We start from the raw sequence: 21,524 nt of genomic DNA, 5'->3' as shown, positions 1-21,524 counted from the left end.
AGAGACCGCTCAAAAAGCAGGAGGTTGACTATATTTCAGGGCATTCTGGGTAAATACAACCAAAACAAATGCTTGAATCTAGCACTGGCAAAGGAAATGGCGTGTGGTCTTTTACCAAAACCAAAAGGGAAATCTGATGCCACTCTATTATCGTTTACATTTCATGAAGAAAGAAGTTGAACTCAGGGTCTTCTTCGGAGGTTTTCGTGTTTGTTCCTTCAGTGGTTCTTGGTGCAGCGCCACAACAGGCGAAGGAGTGCAAAAGGTTTTTCGAACCACACTGGCTGAAAAGTGTAACAAATGTTGCAATTTTGGGATTTTCAGGAAACATCCTTAATCTCAGTTTAAATCCAGCTGTTCTCTGAAAGCCTCAGAGAGGTTTGTTGATGGCAATTAGTGAACAAACCGAATGATGAAGACCAACAATTGCCCAAAATTTGAACATCTCAGAGGATGCAAATCATGTCAGGTTTGGTTAAAAACAGAAAAAGAAAATGTTAAAGAAATGGCAAATGAAGGACGGGTAATAAAAGTATAAAGTATAACCTGGAGAAACACTTGAGGAGAAAGTGCTTGACAGCTGCCAGGAGCATCTCTGGGCAGGGTGCCGGATCCCAAACTAAAGCTACTTAGAAGCGGATCCAAAAGAGCATTGAGTACATGTAGCCTCCATGCTGCATGTGTTTTCCACATCACTGTTAACCAACGGACCCAACGGTGTCTGTAATTTATAAACAAGCTAAATATAAAACTATCTGACTCATTCTGTTTGAGAGGCAAAAAGCAATATGACTACATGTTGTGCTTCTCCCACTTCATTAGATCTGTGTCCCAACACTGAAGACGATGTATGCCAAAGGCTTGGAAGATTCCCACCCATCCACCCACCCACCTACCCCCACAACTTTAAAAAGTGCCACTGAGTCAATGACCCAAATATGTTTGTGCACACATGGATTCATCATAACATCCACAACTGACTTCCGCAGTGTCACAGTGTGCATTTGTGAGTGGATGCATTTATCTGTGTGCCTGGTTTTAATTAGCCCCGCTCACGAGCATCTATTTATCTGTGTTTGTGTGTTTACATGTGCATAATTTAACAGCTGAATAACCCCCGTGTCGATTGCAAAGAGCGGCATTAGGAAACACTATCCGGGCCTCAAATAAACAGACGCGTTTTACAGTCTGCGGTTGGCACGCTGCTCGCAGCTTGGGTCTATATTAAGAGAAGGAAAACAGAAGGAAAAGGGAAATGCGGCAGACTTCCTCTTGAGTAGTTATCAACGAGATTCTGCGGTTCATCGCCTCTGTTTACGTGCGCGCTAAGACACCGTCTACTCTGCATTCGACTCGTCTCATTTTCTCTATTGTCTTGGTCTGGTCTCTCCATCAGCCCCTCCTTACATTTCCTTCATAAATCTCTGATCCCTGCTGGAAAGCTAAACTGTTCTTCTGCTTGTTAATTCTGCACCAACTTCCCTCGCCTTTAATCAACTCATCCTGGCTGAATTTACGCTAAGCCATCTTCTCACTACTCTAGCTGACCTTTCAGGAACCTCTGTGTCTGCCTGCGTCTCCCTCATCCTCGGATCTCAGCGTCTCTCTGTCTCAGTCATAAGTCTGGCCAGTCTCTTGACTGCTAAGTCTATTAGTCCATTACTGTGCCTGCGTCACAACAAAGCTTCAGGCTGCTGACTGGGGGCCTCACACACAACTGGACACACTTTTGGATCATAATCTCTCCCCTGGCTATCTTCAAAGTGAAACAGATGAACGTAAGACCTTAAATAGACATAAACAGTGATGTAACACTTAAGAAAATAAACGACTTATCGTTTTGCCTGTAAAGTTATTTTTTAAAAAGAAATGGTGAACATACTTTTAATTTTCACTTAGATCAAAAACAGTGCTGTCCTCTTAGACCCGGGCGATATGGACTGAAAGTAAAACTTTTTTTTTAATACCAGATCTGATTTTAATAATTTTCTTCTGTTTTCTTTTCTAAAAAATAAAAAAAATGTCACATGACAGGAAATCATTTTAAGAAGTGCTTTTATTTCACTCATCCCTTCTGTGATCTGGATGACAGAGTATTAGGGCCTGGTTACAAGAATTTTTGCTTAATTATGAAAATATAGTCATATTAGCAGACTAAAGATGCAATGCACAAGAAGAACACCTTAAAAATCATTTTAATTAGAAAAAAGACAGGATAATTAGTTTTGGTTTTTTGTGTTGGCGTTCTCATAAAATTACTACTTCATTATCTTAGTATTGCTTTATCATCATATTATCTCGAATTAAAATCAAATGTGAATAAGCTTAATCATGCAATAAGTCACTAGAAAACATGCCTCGCCATCATCCTTCTACCACTTCCTGTTGTTATCCCCATCATTTTTGCATCCAGTTGTTAATCACATGACGTGTGATGAGAAAAAAAGCATTTCCATTGTGGTTCTGTGAAATACACAAATTTTGTAACAGCCGAAAAACCACCTAAATCACAGCAAAAAAAACACTTTAATCAAAGGACGTGAATTTTCAGTTTCCATCAAGCAAATTTATTTTCGTACAACTGTATGGCCAGTGGAAACACAGCTAATGTTGGCAGGCTGAGCAACAGTTGAGGAGTTTATAACTTATAATTGACATAAAGGATGCTTGAAAATTACAGTAAAATGACTAAAATGTCATCCATAACATTATTAGAATGGTTGTAAAATGTTGTTTTAGCAGCAGTAGAAAGTTTTCTGAGTCATTGCTTTACCATTAGTAGCTGCTAGATAGTCAATTTGGTTACATACATTTTTAAATCACCACACTTACATGAGTACAATGTGAGGTGATGATTATCCCACCTTATAAAGGTTGCACTGTGTTCCTGCTCGCTTATCACCTGATGTTGTGACAACATTCCTGCTACCCGTGACTGAATAAGAGACCAAATTACTCCTTAGTACAGGCACATCATGTATCGACTGCTGGGGTCTGCCTACCCTGAGAAAATGGAGAGCTGTAATCTTCTATAATCCTTCCCAGCAGTGAAAATGGCTTTAGTCAGGTACTAAATTCAAAATACACCCGACGCACTAACTTCGGCTCCTGCCCGCTTTCACAATTCGAACATTGCAAATAAACCGTGAGCTCTTGAAGCCGAAGTGAAAACCCTGCACAAACAGCTTTTGCTTTTCTCCCCTCTCTCCCGCTTTCTCCTTTTATTCCTTCCTTTCTGCCCTCACACCATATAAAAGGCAGCGGTGCAGTCATTCATGGCTGGAACACAGAGCTACTACACAACTGAGCAGAACCGTGGAGCACGGGGGTAAAAGAGACACTGAAAGACTAACAGAGTGAGGCACACAATAAAAGAGAAAGAAAGGGAGAGGAAAAATGTGCCTGATACACCATTAATCCATGTGTGTGTGGGTATGTTATCAGTATGCATGCTCACATCTGTGCGTATGTGCAGACTGTATATCTACATCCCAAGGTCACTGCTGAGAGGTACGAGGGAGGGAAAAAAATTAACAAGGCCAGCGGACAATGACATTAGCCCTGCAGGGAACATTACACTGAGAATCAAGACAAGGGGTTTAGTTAGATTATATCAAATGTAGAGAATTAGCTTGGATATTCTGGGGTTTTCCTTTAAAATGTGCAGAGATTACAAATGTTTTTTTGCTTTTTTTTTTTTAATGCAGGGAAGCTCCAAAGAAAGACAAAAAAAAAACTATAAAACCTTTAGGTTATTTTTTCAGTTCCAGTAAACGCATAGGGAGTGTTGTAGAGAGAAAAGCCCCTCACACGCCTCCTGCTGCATTCACACGCTTCCACTGAAAAAGAGCAGGCAGGTTCTTACTACTGAGCCACTCAGGAGGTCTGAGGCAACAAAAGGCTTTTCATTAGTAAACTGTAGGTCTGAGACGAGTCGAAATGAAGAGGTGTATCTGTGTCACCGGGCTCTGGAGACCATCCAGATCAGCCTCCCCCCCCACACACACACGTTCCTCCCTTTAGCCAGTTGTCCTCAAACGGTTGCGCTCACCAGGTTTCAGACTATCAGCTGCTGCAGCGCTTGAGCGTTTTAAATAGCGAAGATGAAAAACACCTTTTTTTTTTAAAGTGTTTTTTGACTCCCAGTCTGACATGCTGTGAACCGCTGCTACCTGCATTACAGCTTTCATCTCTCACAGCCTGGTAACGCCACTTCTCATTTTCTACCAGCACTTGTATTTTCTTCTTTCTTTCAACGTTTTTGTTAAATGACCATTTGTTACTTTTGAATTTAATTTCTTTAGAAAGGCACAGATGAAAGCGGGTATTTATATACACTGCATAAAAAGCCTCTTTCTGTTTAATAATAATAATAATTTACCTAAATCAGTAAAGCTATTTAAGGTCAGACAGCAAGAGAAAAGGTTTTCAGTTCTCATTTAAATTGTATTTTGATAGCTCTGACATAAAAACTGTGTCCAAATGTCTATTGTATAAAAGTTTTCACATTATTACTGTTCAGTTTTAAAAAAATGAAGATCAGATTTCCAGCATGAACACCAAACATGTTAATAATGCTGAACAGATGGAGGCAGATGCTTTAACCAGATGCTTAGAACCACAACCGTACAACTCTATCAAGCACTCAGCAGTTAAACAACAAATTTATTCATTCATTTATTAATCACTTGAACGTTTCTGAGGCAATATGCATATAGAGTAACTATGTGGCTAGATGTAGAGCTTAGAGGCCCTTTGTGAGACGTTTCTAATTTTTCCTGTTCATTCAGGATGTAGGAATACTGAATGGAAGACAGTTAAGCATTTTAACCTTTTGAGTTTTCAACCTTTGTCTGGAAATTAAGAATATTTGCAGCCTTTAGGCAACATTTTACATTCTCTAGAGAACGCGAACAGAAAGTTACAAACAGTTTTAGTAACGCTGCCCATGCTAACAGCTAATATTAGAAGAATTACTGCTTAAAATGCCAACTCTAGTTATTTGTAATTGCTTGTTTTTTTATAGGAGCAAAGATAGAAATATTATTTTGAATGCTACGTTTAAAGCTTTGTGTATTATTAACATTGAAGAGATTACAGAATCATTTAAAAAAAAAAAACAACATCTAAGGTAAAGAAAGAAAAAAAAAAACTGATCAAATATCGGCCACAAAATTCTGATTGATGCATTTCCACAAACCAATAGAGAGAATCATGGAGAACTTGCACCAAAAGAGCCCTGCTCAAATATTTATCTTCTATAAGAAATCACTGCATGGCAGACAGGCTATTTCAAAATACAAAAAGCATACTTAACAAATAAATCATGGACAATTTGCTCCATAACATATTAACTTCAACTTTAATTGAAGCTAATATGTTCAATTATACAGCATAATGACTGTATCCTGTCATTATAATACCAATGATCTGTACAACACTGATCACAGCTTAAACTACTCGGTATCTTGGGTTCACATCTTGTGCCTCGAGAGGGAAACCACAAACCAACGAATTCTGCTCATAAAATATCTCTGTGAAAACTCTTCAAAGCATGTTCTAACTTCACCAGCCAAGACCATTTTCACTTGCAACGACATCTTCCCTGCTTCAGACCGCAACATGCAACTCGACTCGCTACAGAGTAAATAGACATAAACAGGTCGGTGCAGGTGTGAATGTGTCTCGGTCTCTCCTTGTACGACAGAAAACGACAAGCTTCAATTTGCAGGCCTCCCCTCTTCCTGTGCCTGCAAGCCTGCATAATGTGAGACAGTTTAAAGTCTAAAATGCTGTGCTGGCATTCGCTACTCTGTTTATTTCTGCTGCAAGTGATCTTTGTCTAAGTAGGACCTACACTGCTTGACTGTTTTCTAAACAAAGATTTTCTCTCCAGCTACAGAAAGAATTAAGCAAAACTGTGCATGCCTGTTCTTCTGCACATATTAAGCAAAACACACCTTGAGTCTTCTCATGTTTTGTCAAATATTAACCACAAAGCTTTGTGTATTTTACAAAGATATTTTGCAATACACTGCAAAAAAGTAGTGCATAACTGTGAAGTGAAATGAAACTGATGTGTGGTTTTAAATATTTTGTTAGAAGATTTAAAAAGTTAATGCTCTAGCTATAATTTAAAAAAAAAAAAAAAAAAAAAAGGTTATTCTATTTGCAAAGAAAATTTTCATTCCACTTCAAAGTTATTGCCTCTTTGGGCGTGCCGTGGTGGCGTAGCGGTTAGCACGACCCGTATTTGGAGGCCTCGAGTCCTCGACGCGGCCGTCGCGGGTTCGACTCCCGGACTCGATGACATTTGCCGCATGTCTTCCCCCCTCTCCTTCCCCGTTTCCTGTCAGCCTACTTTCATATAAGGGACACTAGAGCCCACAAAAAGAACCCCTGGAGGGGTAAAAAAATAAAAAAAATTATTGCCTCTTTGTCAACAAAAACATTGTGTCTGAACGTGACAGAATGTGAAAACATTTGTGTGTCGGTCCTTTTATTTTAGCAGTTTGTTCTCCATTGTCTCTGCGATTGAGTTCAACCTACCTGAGAGTAGAAATTAGCCATAGTGGTTGTTTCTATGTCCTTCTTTCCGAGTATTTCCATTTTGACAGGAGCCGATGGGAACTTGGTTGAAAAGTAATCCAAGAAGTCGGGAAGGTTCTTGGCTTCTCCGTGAACAATCCCCATGACATAATGAGCTGCCTGCAACAAAACAAAGGAAGAATCTGGAATGTGATTCGGAAACGACAGATTAGGTTTCTAGAATGAAACGTGCAACATTAAAAGCGCTTTTTAAAAAAAAAAAAGAAAAAAAAAGAAGCAACTTGAAAGGTTATTTATTTCTCAGAAGCACTTTACCTTGGACTTGTCCTCGCTGAACGATAACGTGACAAACTCCTGGGCAAATCTCTGCCTCTGGTCCACAGAGAGAGAGGAGAGCTGAGATGCATACGCATGAGCTACCAGACCTCCTCCATTCGGCTGGTTTTCGATGTAAATGTAGGGCGCAAACTCGAGGCCTGCCATTCCAGGATGGATGCTCTGCGAGTTGTGTTTTGTAGAAAAGGGGAGCTTTGAGTTGGAGGAGTTGAAGAGTGACTTGGAGGCAGGAGGAGGAGAAGAGGGCCTGAGATTGGAGTTTTTGTTGTTGGACGTCAGGTAAACGGGTGGAGGAGACTTGAAGGGCGATGCAGAAGAGTTGTTTGTTTGCTCAGAGGAGGAGAAGGACTTGGCGGATGAGGGGGGAGGAGGTGGTAGGAGAAGCAGGCCGGCGCAGATGGTTTGGCAGGAGCGGTGGTACATCTTCACTCTCTTGTGCTTCTCCCCGTCTTTGTGTTTCTTCTTCTTTTTCTTCTTCGCTTTTTTGATTTGCAGCTCCTCCAACTTGATCTTCGCTTTCTCTTTTTCTTCTGGACGGGGCCGACAGAAAGACAGGGAGATCGAACTTTAGTTCTCAAATATCAATAAGCAAGTTCAAGAAGTATCTTAAAGCAAAGCGCTGCATTTAAATAAATTCTCTCGCTTTCTGATCTCGGAATACCGTGGAAAATAACAAATGATAGTAGGAGACATCAAAACATCCACATTGAGCCTTTAACAATCCAAACAAGACGACTACTTTAAACAAGCATTTAAAAGGAGAACACTGACAGAAATGAGCACTAACTATTTTGAAACAAGAGCAGACAGATGAGTCATCGCTCTCCCCAGCTGACATGCCTCTTCCCGTGGTGTACATACTAAATAAATTGAAACAGAATCCCTCGAGAAAAGCAGCTCCGACTAAGTCAGGAAACAGTTTAGTCAACATCTGAAGAGAGATTAAAAAAAACAAACAAACTGCACCACGGTTCATCTCCTTAAATCCCAGACGCGAGACAAATTGGAACGTGGAAATTTCTGCTCGGCGCTGTTTGTGACTGCATGTGCGAGGGAAACAATTACCAGGTTGAATCTTCTAGACTCTGATGATGATTATTCCTTACTCTCATTTTTATCTGTCTGCATATACCGCATGTGTGTGAGCGACGCTGTTGGAGCACGAGACGAGGGAGGAAGGGGATGCAGAATATGAAACAGCAGAGGGACAGACGGTATTAAAGAGAGCAGCAGAGAGACGGGGTATTTAGAGTACAATACTAGAGCTACTAATCCAAAAGCTCTTTAACACACAAATCACCCCTCCCCCCTAACTCAAACTAAATATGGACACAAACAGAAACACTTCTGTTCCCAAATATCTACCTTCATCACACCAGCCAGATATTGACAAAAATGCATGGATCATAATCAGTCTGGTGGAGATTTCTGTTATTATTTTCCAGGACTACATTTAATAACCGCTTTACAGCTTCTTATTTTTCTATCTTTATTATTCTATCTTCTATCTTATTTTTTTGCTACCACAAGCTTCAGTGCATTTCATTTTATGTGTAAAGAAATTTAGCCTCAGTTATGTCATCTTCTAAAGAATAAAAGTCTGAAAAGTGCGGCGTGTGTTTGTCTCACAACCCAAAATAAGAAAGAGTCGCCTCCCAAAGTCTGCCTGTCTGTCGGCAGAGTAGCAAAAATATTTCTTTACGCTAAAAAAAATGAAGACGCTGACCTCTAACCTCTGGTCTGGTTGTGCTTTAACTAATATTCCATGTCCTCATATTTCTTACAATAAACACAAAGTGGCTTTGTGTTTGAACACACAAACGTAACGACAAAGCGTGTCGTTACGTTATTTGTTTACCATTACTTTTTCAGTTTTTGTTTACACTCCCCTAACTTCATGGTGAAGGATTGTATGTGACAAAAGTACACAAGCTGGTGGGTAGTCCTCCATTAATTATGACACATGTATGATCAATATTAATAGGACGACCCTTAAACAGGTTAAACCTTTGCGGAGGCTGTCTCAAACAAAACATGGGAAAATGAAAGAAAAACTCTCCATGGAACAACCAAATAATTTCACACAGAAGAGAAGTAGGCCTTCACAGTTGTTACATAATTATACATTTCTGATTATTTGGGCTAATTAGGATCACTCACATACTTAGGCTTATACATTTCTAATCCTCAGCCAAGTCATAATATGCTGTGTAATATTTTCACATGGCTTTTCATTGTCTGACAGACTGAAAAATTCAAAGAACACTATTATTTACTCATCAGGCTGATATCTATTCAGGTTTTGGGTTTTGAGGTCTAACCTTTCCGTTCTGATTCCGAATGTCTCCAAAGTGTACAAACACACAGTGTAGAAGCAAAACGGTCGCTTCACATAAAGCAGTGATTTTGAAATTCAGAAAAAAAAATTATTATGCGTCAAAAAATCTATCAAAACTAAAAAGGGTCCAGAAAATATTGGGCACTGATCAAAATAACACCAGTTTTTAACCTGTTTGGCCAGATAACACACTGTATCTAAAGCTACCAGATTATGCTAACACTCTTTAATCATGTCACTTTAGTTCGGATTATTTTTAATACAGCAGGAAGCTGGCTAAATGTTTTAAATGCTGTTCCTGTATCTTCTTATGTTACAGTTCTCAAAAGAAAATAGGAATCAGTGCAATTATAGAACAAAAAAAAAGGGGAACACTTGTGTTTTAATGTATTTAATAATATCCAAGAAATGAAATCTGATTTTTAATCATTAATACGCCGATCAATGGACAGGGCAGATAAATTGAAGACTCCATCACTATTATTTAAATCTAGTTAAAATACTTGTGCAGGTTAATCAGACAGCTCTAAAAGACTGACACTGAAACTAAATACAGACTGAAAAGCCATTTTTAATAAACGACCACTCCATCAGTTAATTCACTGCAACCCTCAGTGTTATGACTGCCGTAATAAAACCAGTGGAGCTAGTCCTGGCAGGAAATCTCTTTCTGTTACCCCTCTACTGCCTGCTTTAAAGTAAAAGCAAGTCTAATGAATAACTAAAATTCCTTGTGCCACTCGGCTGAACAGTCCTGATCTGTTTAAGGTCAGATAAGTTTGCAGTCAAATCCACACACATACCCACAAACAACCTCAGCGGCAGTAAAAAAGACTTACTGTCAGAGTGGTCGTTTGCTGCTTATTGATTCTCCATCCTTTCCTCCACTGGCTGCCTCGCTCGCTCTCTCCTTCTCTCTCTGTGTCAATTGTAAACTTAACACTCTTTCGCTGATTAGATTTCTAACTTTCTCCTCACAGTCTCTATGTCACTTGCGGCATTTGCAGGTTGAATACTCTGATTTAACACCACAGTACTTTCCTGCTCTGGTCCCTTCAAAAGATTCAAAATCTCACGGTGGATTTCAGCGTCCCTATTAACCAAAACACACATGATTAAATACCAGACTCCTGTGCAGGGTGACTGCAGGATTAGCGCTCACTCTTACTCTCGGTCTCTCGCTAGACCAGTCATCTCCCAAGTCTTCATAAGTAATGAGAAGATGAATCAACATTACGAGGCTGCACTTCCTCTCTCCAGAGAGCAGGAAGAGTGACATATTACAGATAATCTCAATGTAATTTCCATCTGCAGCCAGTGGTCATGGTGTGTGGTTAAAGTGCCGCTAAGTCCTTGAAATGTCACAAGGCGGCCATGGCCTAATGCTATGGAAGACTGCCAGTCCAACTGTAGTTTCAGAACAAATCAAATCAATGGGAATAAAGCCGGTATTCATTGAGATCTACACGCCTGTGTGATGCCGATTTAACCTTGTAAGCTTCACTCAACTTATGTTTCTCCCGACTGGGAAAACAACAAAAAAAAGAAAATATTTTAATGCTATATTATGATACTAATAAAATACAAGTTGGCTGGGTAGTGAGCAACAATATATTAATAAATAAATCTATCCTGAGTTTAGCCTTCGACAGGCAAAACGAGAGCCATTGAAATTTGCTGAAGTACACAACTCTTGGATTTTCCCCCTTTACAACCTGCTACAGGTGAATCAGTGCCTTACAGCATTACTCAAATTTATTCCGATAATTCAAAAGTTCAAAAAGTGAAGCTCGGATTCATTACACAACGAGTGATGTCTTTCATAGGTTAATTTCTGTTCATTTTTATGATTAAATAGGCTAAACAGAAAAAATAATTTAACATAGGAAAGGCACAGTTAAGTGGTCATAAGGAGTATCGCTGCAGTCACCCTCACCAAGGAGGGCAAGCTGGACATGTTAGTTGGATTTTCAAAAAGGGCTGTGTGCAAGCATATAAGTGGAAAGTTGAGTGGAAGGAAGAAGTGGAGAAAAAAGATTTCTCAAGCAACAACAAGAACTATTTCTTACTGGCCCTAGTTTTCGAAGAAACTATTTTGTTCTTCTTGTAGCCAGAAGCTAGAAAAAAATTTACTGAAATAAATGCTTGAAATACATAATTTTGATGTATATATCATATAATTGTCACTGTCTGAGCAGAATTACTCAAATAAATAAATTGATGATATTCTAATATGCACGTGTTGTCACAGTAGGTTTTATGTTTGGTATCAGATGATTGAATGTAAATGCATGCCACACTTTTAAGTTAGTTTTTTTGGCACAAAGCTTCGACAACCATGTATCGTTTTCCTTTAGCTTTACTGTTTTACATCAGCTTATGATTTTTTTATTAAATTAAATCAAAATGAATTTAAGTTTGTTGTTGGCAAAATACAAAACCTTTCAGAGGATATTAATGCGTTTGCGAGACAAAGAGTAGGAGAAAAAACTAATTTATGAACCATAAACAAAAGTGGCCAAAAGCCAAAAAGGAAGTATTTACAGAGGCGTGTCACAGCTTTAAAATCAGAGTGCAGAAACTCACAGAAAGTCAGATGGTCCAACTAAATAAATCATGAGCTCCGTTTCATCACATGGCAGGAAGCCCGCCCCAAAGGTCAACCTAATGTCACAGATGCTATCGTCACACCTTGAGCTTCCTGCTGCCAGCCCCGCTACAGTGAAACGTTTAGATTTTTACGGCACCGTATTAGGAGTTTTTATAACCTCTGAACATTAATCTTCCACTAATGATTAACTGCACACCAAGAAAGAGTTTGAAATATGGAGCACATTCATTCCGATGTCTGACATTACAAACATTTTCATTTTTGAATGTTATGTCAAAGTTTTGTGCTACTTTCTGTCGTTTAGGCTATGATTTAACAATTAAACTTCCCTGATAATTACTTTAATTAGAAAATATTTATTGTAAATGTAACTTAAATTGGTTCGGGGGCATTTCCAGTTGGACATCTTAAAATACCACTTTCACCAACTGCAGCTTAAACAGACGAGATTTGTTTCCCTCCCGCTCGTCATTTGGTATGCATGAGTGTTTCCACCAACCTTTAATCGGCTGCTTGACTTCGCCGTTCTCTCTCTTGATCTCATTCATCACTTTGTGCTTTTTCTTCTCCTTCTCTCGTTCTTTCACCTTCTTCTTTTCGCGCGCCTTCATCTTGTCCTTGTTGGGGTTTTCTGCAAAAATGGATGAGGTAGGTTTCATTATTTCAGACCACACAAGTTGATGCGCACTTAGTCCAGGTTAAGGTTTTTAAACCAGAAAAATCTGTTGAAAATGTTAATATTCCTCTTTTATTTGCTGGAGTGGTTTTTTTTTTTGGAAAGGCACAGCAAGGACGCCGACTAACACCCGCAGTTCCCGGCTGAGCAACGAGCCTCCACCTTTCTTGATAAAACTTCCAAGTTTGATCCAATCTTTTATTACTCGCCCTCTTTGATCATTTGCTTCCTTTCACTTCCCATAAAAAATTCATTAAAAAAACTGATAACTTTCTTCTTTCAACCCTGTCAGCAGAAGCAGCTGGTAAAAAGGAAGCTGTGTTTTCATACTGCGGGTAGAAGACCACAGTCTAGCTCTGCTCACTGTTTGCAGGATCAAAGATAAAAGAACCCTTGCAGGAGCGTAGAAGAATAATAAGTGAACTGATTCGATGGTACGATATTAACACTCAAATAACGCCAAGCAAGCTGGTTACTGAAATCTACCAATTTTCAACATGACCAGCTGACCACAGAAATTCCAATCTTCTGTCTTTTCAGTGAATGCACCATCTCTCCATATGTGGGAGTTGTTACTGAGGAAGAAAAGACTCTTAAGGTATAAATAACTATATCAGAATCAGTGATGTTTTAACAAAAAGGAGCAAACATGTAAGAAAATATTTAGGCAGTGTTTGTTTCGAGTTTTTGCCATTTTGGTCATTTCTTGATTGCCTTTTCCAGGTAGAAAAAAAGAGGCATCCATCATATTGACCATATAGATGTCAGGGAAATAAATCAGTGGAAGTGACCATTTAAAATGTGAAACATTGTTTTACAGAAATTCTACTTTTTTCACACACACACACACCCCGACGTCAACTCTGATCCTATCATGAATAATGAATGACATCTCTCACACAAGAAACTGTAGAAAGAAACATTTCAAGGAGATATCAGGATTTTAAAAAGAATTTTAAAAAGTAGATTTTTCTCTAAAGTTTTGCCAACTGCCAGAAATCTCTAATCGGTGAATGTCTGGTAGAGTTTAGAGCTGCAGGATATCGAACAGGCTTGCGATGGTGGCAATTTTGGTAAGTATATGTCTACTTTCTTTTATCCTGTATTTCTTATTTGAGCTTCTATTTCTCTGCGACCTTTAGCATCTGCTTCTGAGACTCTGTCCAACTGCCTAATTAATATATTAACAAATAAAATGCAAGTTCATAACATTTGGAACATATAAGCCAACAATTATCGCACTCTAAACACACTCGGATTTTGAAATGTCGATATATTGTGCAGCCTTAATAGAGTGGTCCGTCAAAATTTAGCAAGGGAAAACTAACTCAATACACTCTTGTGCCTCATTTCATAAATTGAACATCAAGAATAAAATAAATGTCAGATCACTCAAAGAAATGAGGAAAATAAAAGCTGCAGGTGTCATATCAGTTTGGCTCAACAGGAAGCAGCAGGCTTTAGTGGAGGGAGCCTCAACCTTACTGCCAGATTCATAAATGGTCTGTTCCTGCGTCTAGGAGACAGCAGCCCAGGTGGGTTACCCAACCTCAACTACACTGAAAAGAAAAAGCAGACTGCATCACAGCTCAATACAGGGGGATTCCCCACAGAAACGAACAGAAACTTTCTCATAGGCTTCATTAGTTCTAATATACAGACTTCTGTGGAGGTATAAATAATCAGAAACCAATGTGCAGCCCTTCTCTGGTTGTTTTGTTTTCTGATTTTGCTGCAGCCATCGGTTTTGAAGGGGAGCACAGCGGGTGGTTTTCACCATTCCGATGATCACAGGAAAGACGCCAGAGGCAGGCGGCTCGCAATCTTCAACTACACCACCCGTTGCTCGCATCCAGCGTCTTAAATTCAGGGGAACAAAATGAGAAAATAAGATATACGCATATATCAGTGGGTCTTTGTTTGATGTTGTCTGTTGGGGAGGGAAAAATGCAATGTAGAATGAAAAACAGCTTCATTCTTTCACTGTCTGTGCTCAGTTTTGCTCTCATTTCACCAGTGCTTAAAACTTGTGTATTTTTGCAGACATTTCTGAGCACACCTGCAACATGGTGACCCCGGTCACCTTTAAATGCAGGAGAACATTTGGACCTGCAGCAACATAATATTGCTACTGTAGAAATCTTGATGTAGTAAACTAATACTGACAAACTGTTTCTTCCAGTTTCAACGTCTCTCCATCAATATTAGAAAAGCTGTGCACTTTTCTCTTTTTTTAAACAGAACACAAATGCATGAAAGAAAAGAAGTACTCTGCTTAGTTTAATGGATGTTTCATGTTTGAATACGGGAGACTCAAACAAGCACAAACACTGTGTACCCAGGAACGCTGGGAAGTGTAATCCATCAAGCCTCTGTCGCATTCTTAAAGTTATATAAGTTTTGGTTGTTTTTTTTTTTTTAAAAAAGGAGCTAAATGAAAACCATATTTGTTCCAGAAGGCTCATACTGTGGATCTGTCAACAGCATCTCAGCACACACACGGCCCCTAAACGAAACTGAATTTATTCATAATAAAAAGGTGCATGAAGTCAGATTTTTGATTCACAAATAGCTATAGGTAAGAAAATATCCTTTATTTCCAATGAAAGCAAGCTGAGTACACCGACATCTTATAAAGGAAACCCAAACATTATGCTACTTCTGGTATAGCAAGCCCAAGCTCCTCAAAAAAATTATATCTAATAAGGGAAACTAAATCCAACCCAGGCGTAACCCCGACTAAGACGTTTGAGCAACTTAAAAGTTCCTTTAATAGATGTCAGAGAAGTTGCCAGGTTAAACAGATTTTATGGGTCCATTCGTTTTTGTTTTTTCAAGAGTCAAATATGGAAAATATTTGGTGAGAAAAAAAATGTTTAGGTAACAATTTATATCACTATTTATATCACTTTAAAAGCATTATGAATATAATTTAGCTTTTGTTGTTTAGCAATTGAATCTCAGTATAGATTTGTTTTGTTTGTTTGAACATTGTTTTACATGTTCTTGGTCAAAGAATATCTGACATTCTGTGACCAAGAGATATTCTGAGATATTCTGTGACCTTTTATTTAAATCTGTTGAGTCATCTCTCACTGGCCAGGATAACCTTTAGACATTTACATCAACACAAAGTAATTTTTTTTAACTTATAAATAAACCCTTTGACTATCCCAGGTACAAACAAAGGTCAGAGTTGGAGGGAAAACTAAAAGAAAAAGTGACATTTGATGCATGTTTCCAACAATCGACAGTGGGCTAAGGATGTTTTTAAAGCTACTTAAACATTAATTATTGCTCCTTTTTTATTTCCTTATTTAAATTTATTAACAGAGTAAAAATTTGCTCCACTTTATTCCTCACAAAATTTTGATTTCATTCTGAGAAGTGTCTTAAACCGTATACCGATAACAACCAACCCTTTTCTGTTGCAGGACTAAATGCAGTCAGCAGTCGCTGTTCCCTCAGGGAAGCACCAACGCCAGCTAACACTAATAATATTACTTGATGATCTGATACTGCTTGGATCCTCGTAGGAGAATTCTTGCCCTTCAAGAGAGAGTACAGTGCAACTTTAAGAAAGTGTTTCTGACCCTATTAGTCTCCATGCTTAAACTACATCTGAGAAAAATGTTTAACACCAGTGAAAGGAATATTACTAGACATGTCAGAAAATAACAGTTCATGTTGCAAACTATAGATGTCAAATGAAAAGCATTAAAGGAAATTGTTTACCTTATATTTAAAGCAAGAATACACAGATGTATACCAATTTTGATCAATACTGTAGTTTTATAAAGTACTGCCTGCTAGTTTTTTTTTACACCAACAATATTAAAGTCCCCCCCACCCCCCAAGTCTGTTTACAGCACTGCATCTTCCAACCTTTCTGGGCAATAACATCCTATCCTAGTGTCCAATTTGACAGCAGTAGCTGTTCATCGTGTGACATGACCTCTTAAACTGACCAACTGGAAAAGGGTGACATCATGCGCTCACACACACCGACATGTGCCCACCGGATCTCCCCGCTGGAGTAAGAGCACTAAAAATGTTCATTTGTGAGGAGACAGAGGCACACAGAAAACAAAACACAGATCTGTCTAAAAATATGTCTACCCTGTACGTTTTTTCACATTACAACCACAGACAGCGATGTGTTTTATAAGGATTTTAAGTGATTGACCAAAAGAATATAATGCACAATTGTAGAGTGGAAGGAAATTTATACATTGTTTTCAAAGTCGATCTCACTGTATACTTTGTTGTCGGGATGGGTGCGCCGTGTTACTTTTCTGCCACGCAATTTGGATGTTGGTCACATTGTTCAACCCTGGTCCAGGTTTACCTGAACACCTTGCCGTGTCCCATTCATGCCTTTTGGCAAACTGAAAACAAGATTTATTTCCACAATAGCTCTCGTTTGCCAAATCTTCCATAGAAGCCAGATTTGTGGACGATGAAATAAAGATGTCCATCAACCCTTGGGATATTGTTTCCTAACCTAATCCAACTTTAAACTTCTCCAAAGCTACATCCCCAGCCTAAGCATATGTTGACTAAACATATGCTTAGGTTCTAGGAAAGAAAGACCTGTTCGGAAAAACCAAACATTCTCGAGTGGTAGGGTATGGCGGTTTGCATCCAACATAGGGTGAAAGTCATGAGTCTCAAAGGAGATTTCCCATAGAAAAGAAATTATTTATACTCAAGACCCAATAAAAAGCATTCATGTGACTTCATATTTTAGTCAACTATATTGACAGTAAATTTTGTCATAAAATGACAATAGATGGCTAAGCTGAATAAAACAAAACTACACATTTGTCAAAAGACAGACTAAAACTTAAAGTAAAATGTGTGACTCAGAATTAATAAAAAATTATATTCGCTATAACTTGAATAAATACGGAAAAGTAAAAAGTGTATGAATACTGCTATACTGTGGCACTCAACCTGTCACTAAAATATAATAAAGCTGCAGAATTGTTGTTGCAAAGACTGCATGAATTCAATATTTAGAATAGGTCATATTATTGAAGTAGCAGCCTTGCATTTAAACTCAGCTTTCCAATATTAAACTTGGCCAGTCTAGTCAGATGCCCTGGCACTGGTTTTATGCACTTGGTAAGATGAAGTAACTCAAGGAGATTGGTTCAACCAATGACATGATGTAGAATAAATAGAAGAGAAAGAAAAATGTAAATTGAGGCTTGTGCCTTCAGACAAAAAGCAAAAATAAAATAAAACCTTACAAATATATAAAATTTATTTCAATATGCAATTGTTAAGTCATAGAAGGATTGAATAGTTTATTTAGGTAACTATATGTGACAATGTCACTGTTGTTTCTCAGAATGTGTAATACTTAACAACACAGTTGCCCGTGATGACACTTTAGTAGTAAATGCAATTAATGTGAAACAAATTGTCCTAATTTCCAAATGAATTTTTGCCACCTTCGTAATTGTTTAAGCTCAGGACTCCGTCTGACTGCTCATCCATACAGCCTGAGGTTACAGAGGGGGGCGTGGTGCACTACCAAAACAACACTTAGCCTATAATGGCGGGCGGCTGTCATATTGTTTTGACAGAATGAGCGTGTAGTTCTTCTACGCTCACAACTCGTAATAAAAATAAAGCGAAGAAGCATAAAAAAAAAAAAACTCGGCTTGGGTTCTAGGTCGACATTTGGTTTAGTTTCACTATAATTGCCGTTTTCTAATAAAATGTGTAACATTGTAGCCATACGTCGTAATTACGTAACTATTCCGCCGCAGCACGAGAGCGGCTGGTTATAACGCCAACAACCAGGTCGCGCGACGGACCGTTGCTCTTTCTAGAGCTCGAGGGTTCACGCGCGGGTGAGCGAGCGACAAAAAAAAAAAAAAAAAAAAGCTGGCAGAGCTCAGGCCACAGACACGTCGATCAAACTGGGTTTAAAAATCACTAAACAGGTTGTAAACATTCCCCCCACCGGCGTTCAAATGTCGACTACAGAAGCGCTTGGCTCGTTTGTGTATGATTTCACGAGCGGTGGCTTTAAAACGGGAGCTAAAAGCGGGACTGCTGGGATATGTTAAAAGGCAGACGCTCTCTGGGTCAGGGCCACATGTTCAAATGGCTGAATCTACCATCCTAGAAGCTACCAAAGAGCACAACTCGAGACCACTCATTACAAACACTAAAGTTCTGGTATTAAAGACGTAAACGAAAATTATCATGGCCTACCTTTTGATGGTAACAGGACATCTCCGTTTTCTCTCTTCGCCGCAGAAACGTTGTTAAACCCTTTAATGTCGTTGCTGTTAGTAACATTATTCCCAACTCCGGAGGTCACCAACAGTTCATGTTTCTTTTTCTCCTCCCCGCCTCCTTTCCTCTTTTCCCTCTCCTCCTTCTGTTTATCTTTACACTTGGTTTTCGAGGAAGGCGCCTTGTGGAGGAAGAAATCGCTCTGTTTAAAGACTTTGAGTGGCTGGGATCCATCGGCAGCAGGCACCGAAAGGCTGCTGCCGCTGTTCGTCTTAACCGGGCTGAAGCTCCATAAGCCCGCGCTACTGCTACTAAGATTCTGCTGCTTAGTGAGCTGCTGGGTTTTCTTTTTCCCGCTGCCGTTGCTTCCATCACCGCCGTCCTTGCTGACTTTCTTGGGTTTAACGCTCCTCTCCTCGACTCGGACCTTCTTGGGTGGCGGTGGGCTAAAATCTCCGGAACACTGCGGGCGGTTGTCAGCGGCTCCCTTCGACTCGGCTGCCTTGCCGAGTCCGTTTTTGACCGAAGCTCCGGCAGCGGAAGGAGAAGTAGCAACAGCCGGAGCTCCGGAGAGGTGAACAGAGCCCTGCGAGTCAGCCATCTTGAGGCTTCTCCCTCTATTTACTCTCTTCCCCAACTGCCGCCGATGCGGCTGGTTTTTTTTTTTTCCGCGACGTACAAGCTATGTGGGGGCGGGGCTTAGCCTTGATTGACAAGTATGGAATCGGGGGGCGGGGTCAAATTATGACTGACAGCGGGGGGCGGGGCTAGCCTGAATAAATAAGGAACTGTTTTTCACATCAGTGATATCTCTGTGTATTAAAGTTAGAGTAATCTCAATATCTCAGACATTGAATGATGTAAATTGCCTCAAGTAATTTTGTCAGAGAAAAAAAAAATGCATTTACAACTACGATTTAGTAAACTATATTTTTGATTTAATAAAGCACATTTTACTATATATTGATTTGGAAAATAATCTAGAAGTCATACAACGATAACCTAAGTAGATGCAAAATGCAGTTTTAATTTTATTTATTAGGCGAGAAGAAAGTCCAAATCAATTTGGTCCAACTTTTCCTAATCAAAGTCCTGACTTAAATCTGACTGAGCTGCTGGGGAAGTATGTCAAACAGGTTGTTCATGCTTGAAATCCTCCAATGTGGCTGAAATAAAACAATTCAGCAAAAATTCCTCCTCGCTAATTTAAAAGACTGCGAGTTTAAGCAAATGCTCCATGGCAGTCGTTAGCACAACCAGTTGTTGCATTTGGAGCAATCACTTTCACATGGCATCAGGTTGGTTTGGATATCTGTTCTCCCTTGACAGATGCCAGCCAATCTGATTCAAAGTGTTACTCTTCGATAGTTTTAATCAAGTCAGTATGAATGTGTCCCCTCCTGTTATTGTAATTAAAAAGATACGCCTTCTGTTTTTTTGGAATCTAATATATACAGCAACAGGCTCATCGCACTCGCTTTTTATTATACAAGGTTGTAAATCTTCTGGCTAGGTTTAAACTCTGATTCAATGAATTTTAAATGTTCTCTTCGATTCCAGAAAAAGGCAAAAATGTTAGCAAATACCAGCCGGTTATTGACATAGTAAACCGCATCAGATGTTGAGATTAGATGCAAGCTAGAGGTGGGAACTGGTGTTGCTCCGATTCAAATGCAGTATTTCCTGCAGGTTTTCTATTTTCTACATGTTTTCAAACAGAGCCGACAGTTTGCAGTGTCTTCAGACGCCAGTGCATCCTGGTGCTACAGCTACACATGCTCAGCTGTAGCTGGTTATATTTATAACATTGCATAACGAGTTAAAGCGCTCTTTGGGGAAACCGAGGTGGCCCAGTTAAGGCAGCAACCGTGCTACATTTGAAACATTTTTAATTCATATTGTGCCAAATAAAATATCAGAGCTTGCATCAGTACCTCTGAACCAGAAAGAATGGTGAGGGTTTTTTTTGTTTTGTTTTAGTTATGCACACAGTTCAGTCTCTATTTTGTGTAAAAAAATAAAAATAAAAAAAAATGCATATTTGGGTAAAGCTGTGTAAGATTATTCCAATAGCTTCATGAATGATTCGTAATCATTAAAGCATACAGATCAGGGCGTTCATGCCATGCATTTGGATCACAACTCTTAACCTCTAATGTATGTTATGACTGTAAATAAGAAACATTAATGATTCCCGGATTCTTGATGAAGCATGCTGTTAATCCCTAATTAATTCCCTGCCCTTTAACACAAAGTTGCCGACCCTTCAATTTAGCTAATTTAAATCTAAATGAGATGTTATTAATTTTCACGAATGCAATTTCTCTTCTTTCAGCAGAATTTACAGTTACAGTAATGCACTTAAAAAAAAAAAAAGATGGATAGTCCATTAGCAAAGGCTCTAGAGGAGCATGTGGATCAGAGGTCATGCGTTTTATAATTATGATTTTATGTCTTCCGGGGTACGTTGCCAGATTTTTCACTAGTTAGTGTGTGTGGCCGATTCAGGATTCAGCGTGGGAACTGGCTCCCTCGGAGGTCATTTTGACCCTTTGACCCCCAGCCCCTGCCTACCTAAGCACTGCAAAGGACAACCTCTGGTCTAATAGTGAATCTTGTGTCATGATTATTAATCCCTGTGTAATTAACACAAATCAAGCATACGCTGAATTTCAAAACTCCCTATATTTTCCAGTTAAAATCACTTTCATTTCTCTGTTTTAAAAAAATAATGACAGTTTTTCATTCATTTTATTTTT

The 21,524-nt window shown here is 39.1% G+C and overlaps 1 protein-coding gene across 1 annotated transcript in view; it reads right to left on the bottom strand.

Moving 5' to 3' along the window:
- The window catches only part of LOC102219208 (round spermatid basic protein 1-like), a 32,793-nt gene extending 13,319 nt beyond the window's left edge, over positions 1-19,474 (bottom strand). Inside the window, exons 1-4 of the mRNA XM_023350157.1 lie at positions 18,742-19,474; positions 12,334-12,465; positions 6,865-7,415; positions 6,550-6,708 (exon numbers count right to left, since the gene is read on the bottom strand). Coding sequence (XP_023205925.1) covers positions 6,550-6,708; positions 6,865-7,415; positions 12,334-12,465; positions 18,742-19,366 — 1,467 coding nt within the window. The 5' untranslated portion in view covers positions 19,367-19,474. The remainder of the gene's footprint in view (positions 1-6,549; positions 6,709-6,864; positions 7,416-12,333; positions 12,466-18,741) is intronic.
- Between the last annotated feature and the right edge of the window lie 2,050 nt (positions 19,475-21,524).

The sequence above is a fragment of the Xiphophorus maculatus genome, chromosome 17 (assembly GCF_002775205.1).
Source record: "Xiphophorus maculatus strain JP 163 A chromosome 17, X_maculatus-5.0-male, whole genome shotgun sequence".
NCBI classification, from domain to species: domain Eukaryota; kingdom Metazoa; phylum Chordata; class Actinopteri; order Cyprinodontiformes; family Poeciliidae; genus Xiphophorus; species Xiphophorus maculatus.
This window is presented reverse-complemented; position numbering and strand designations above follow the sequence as displayed.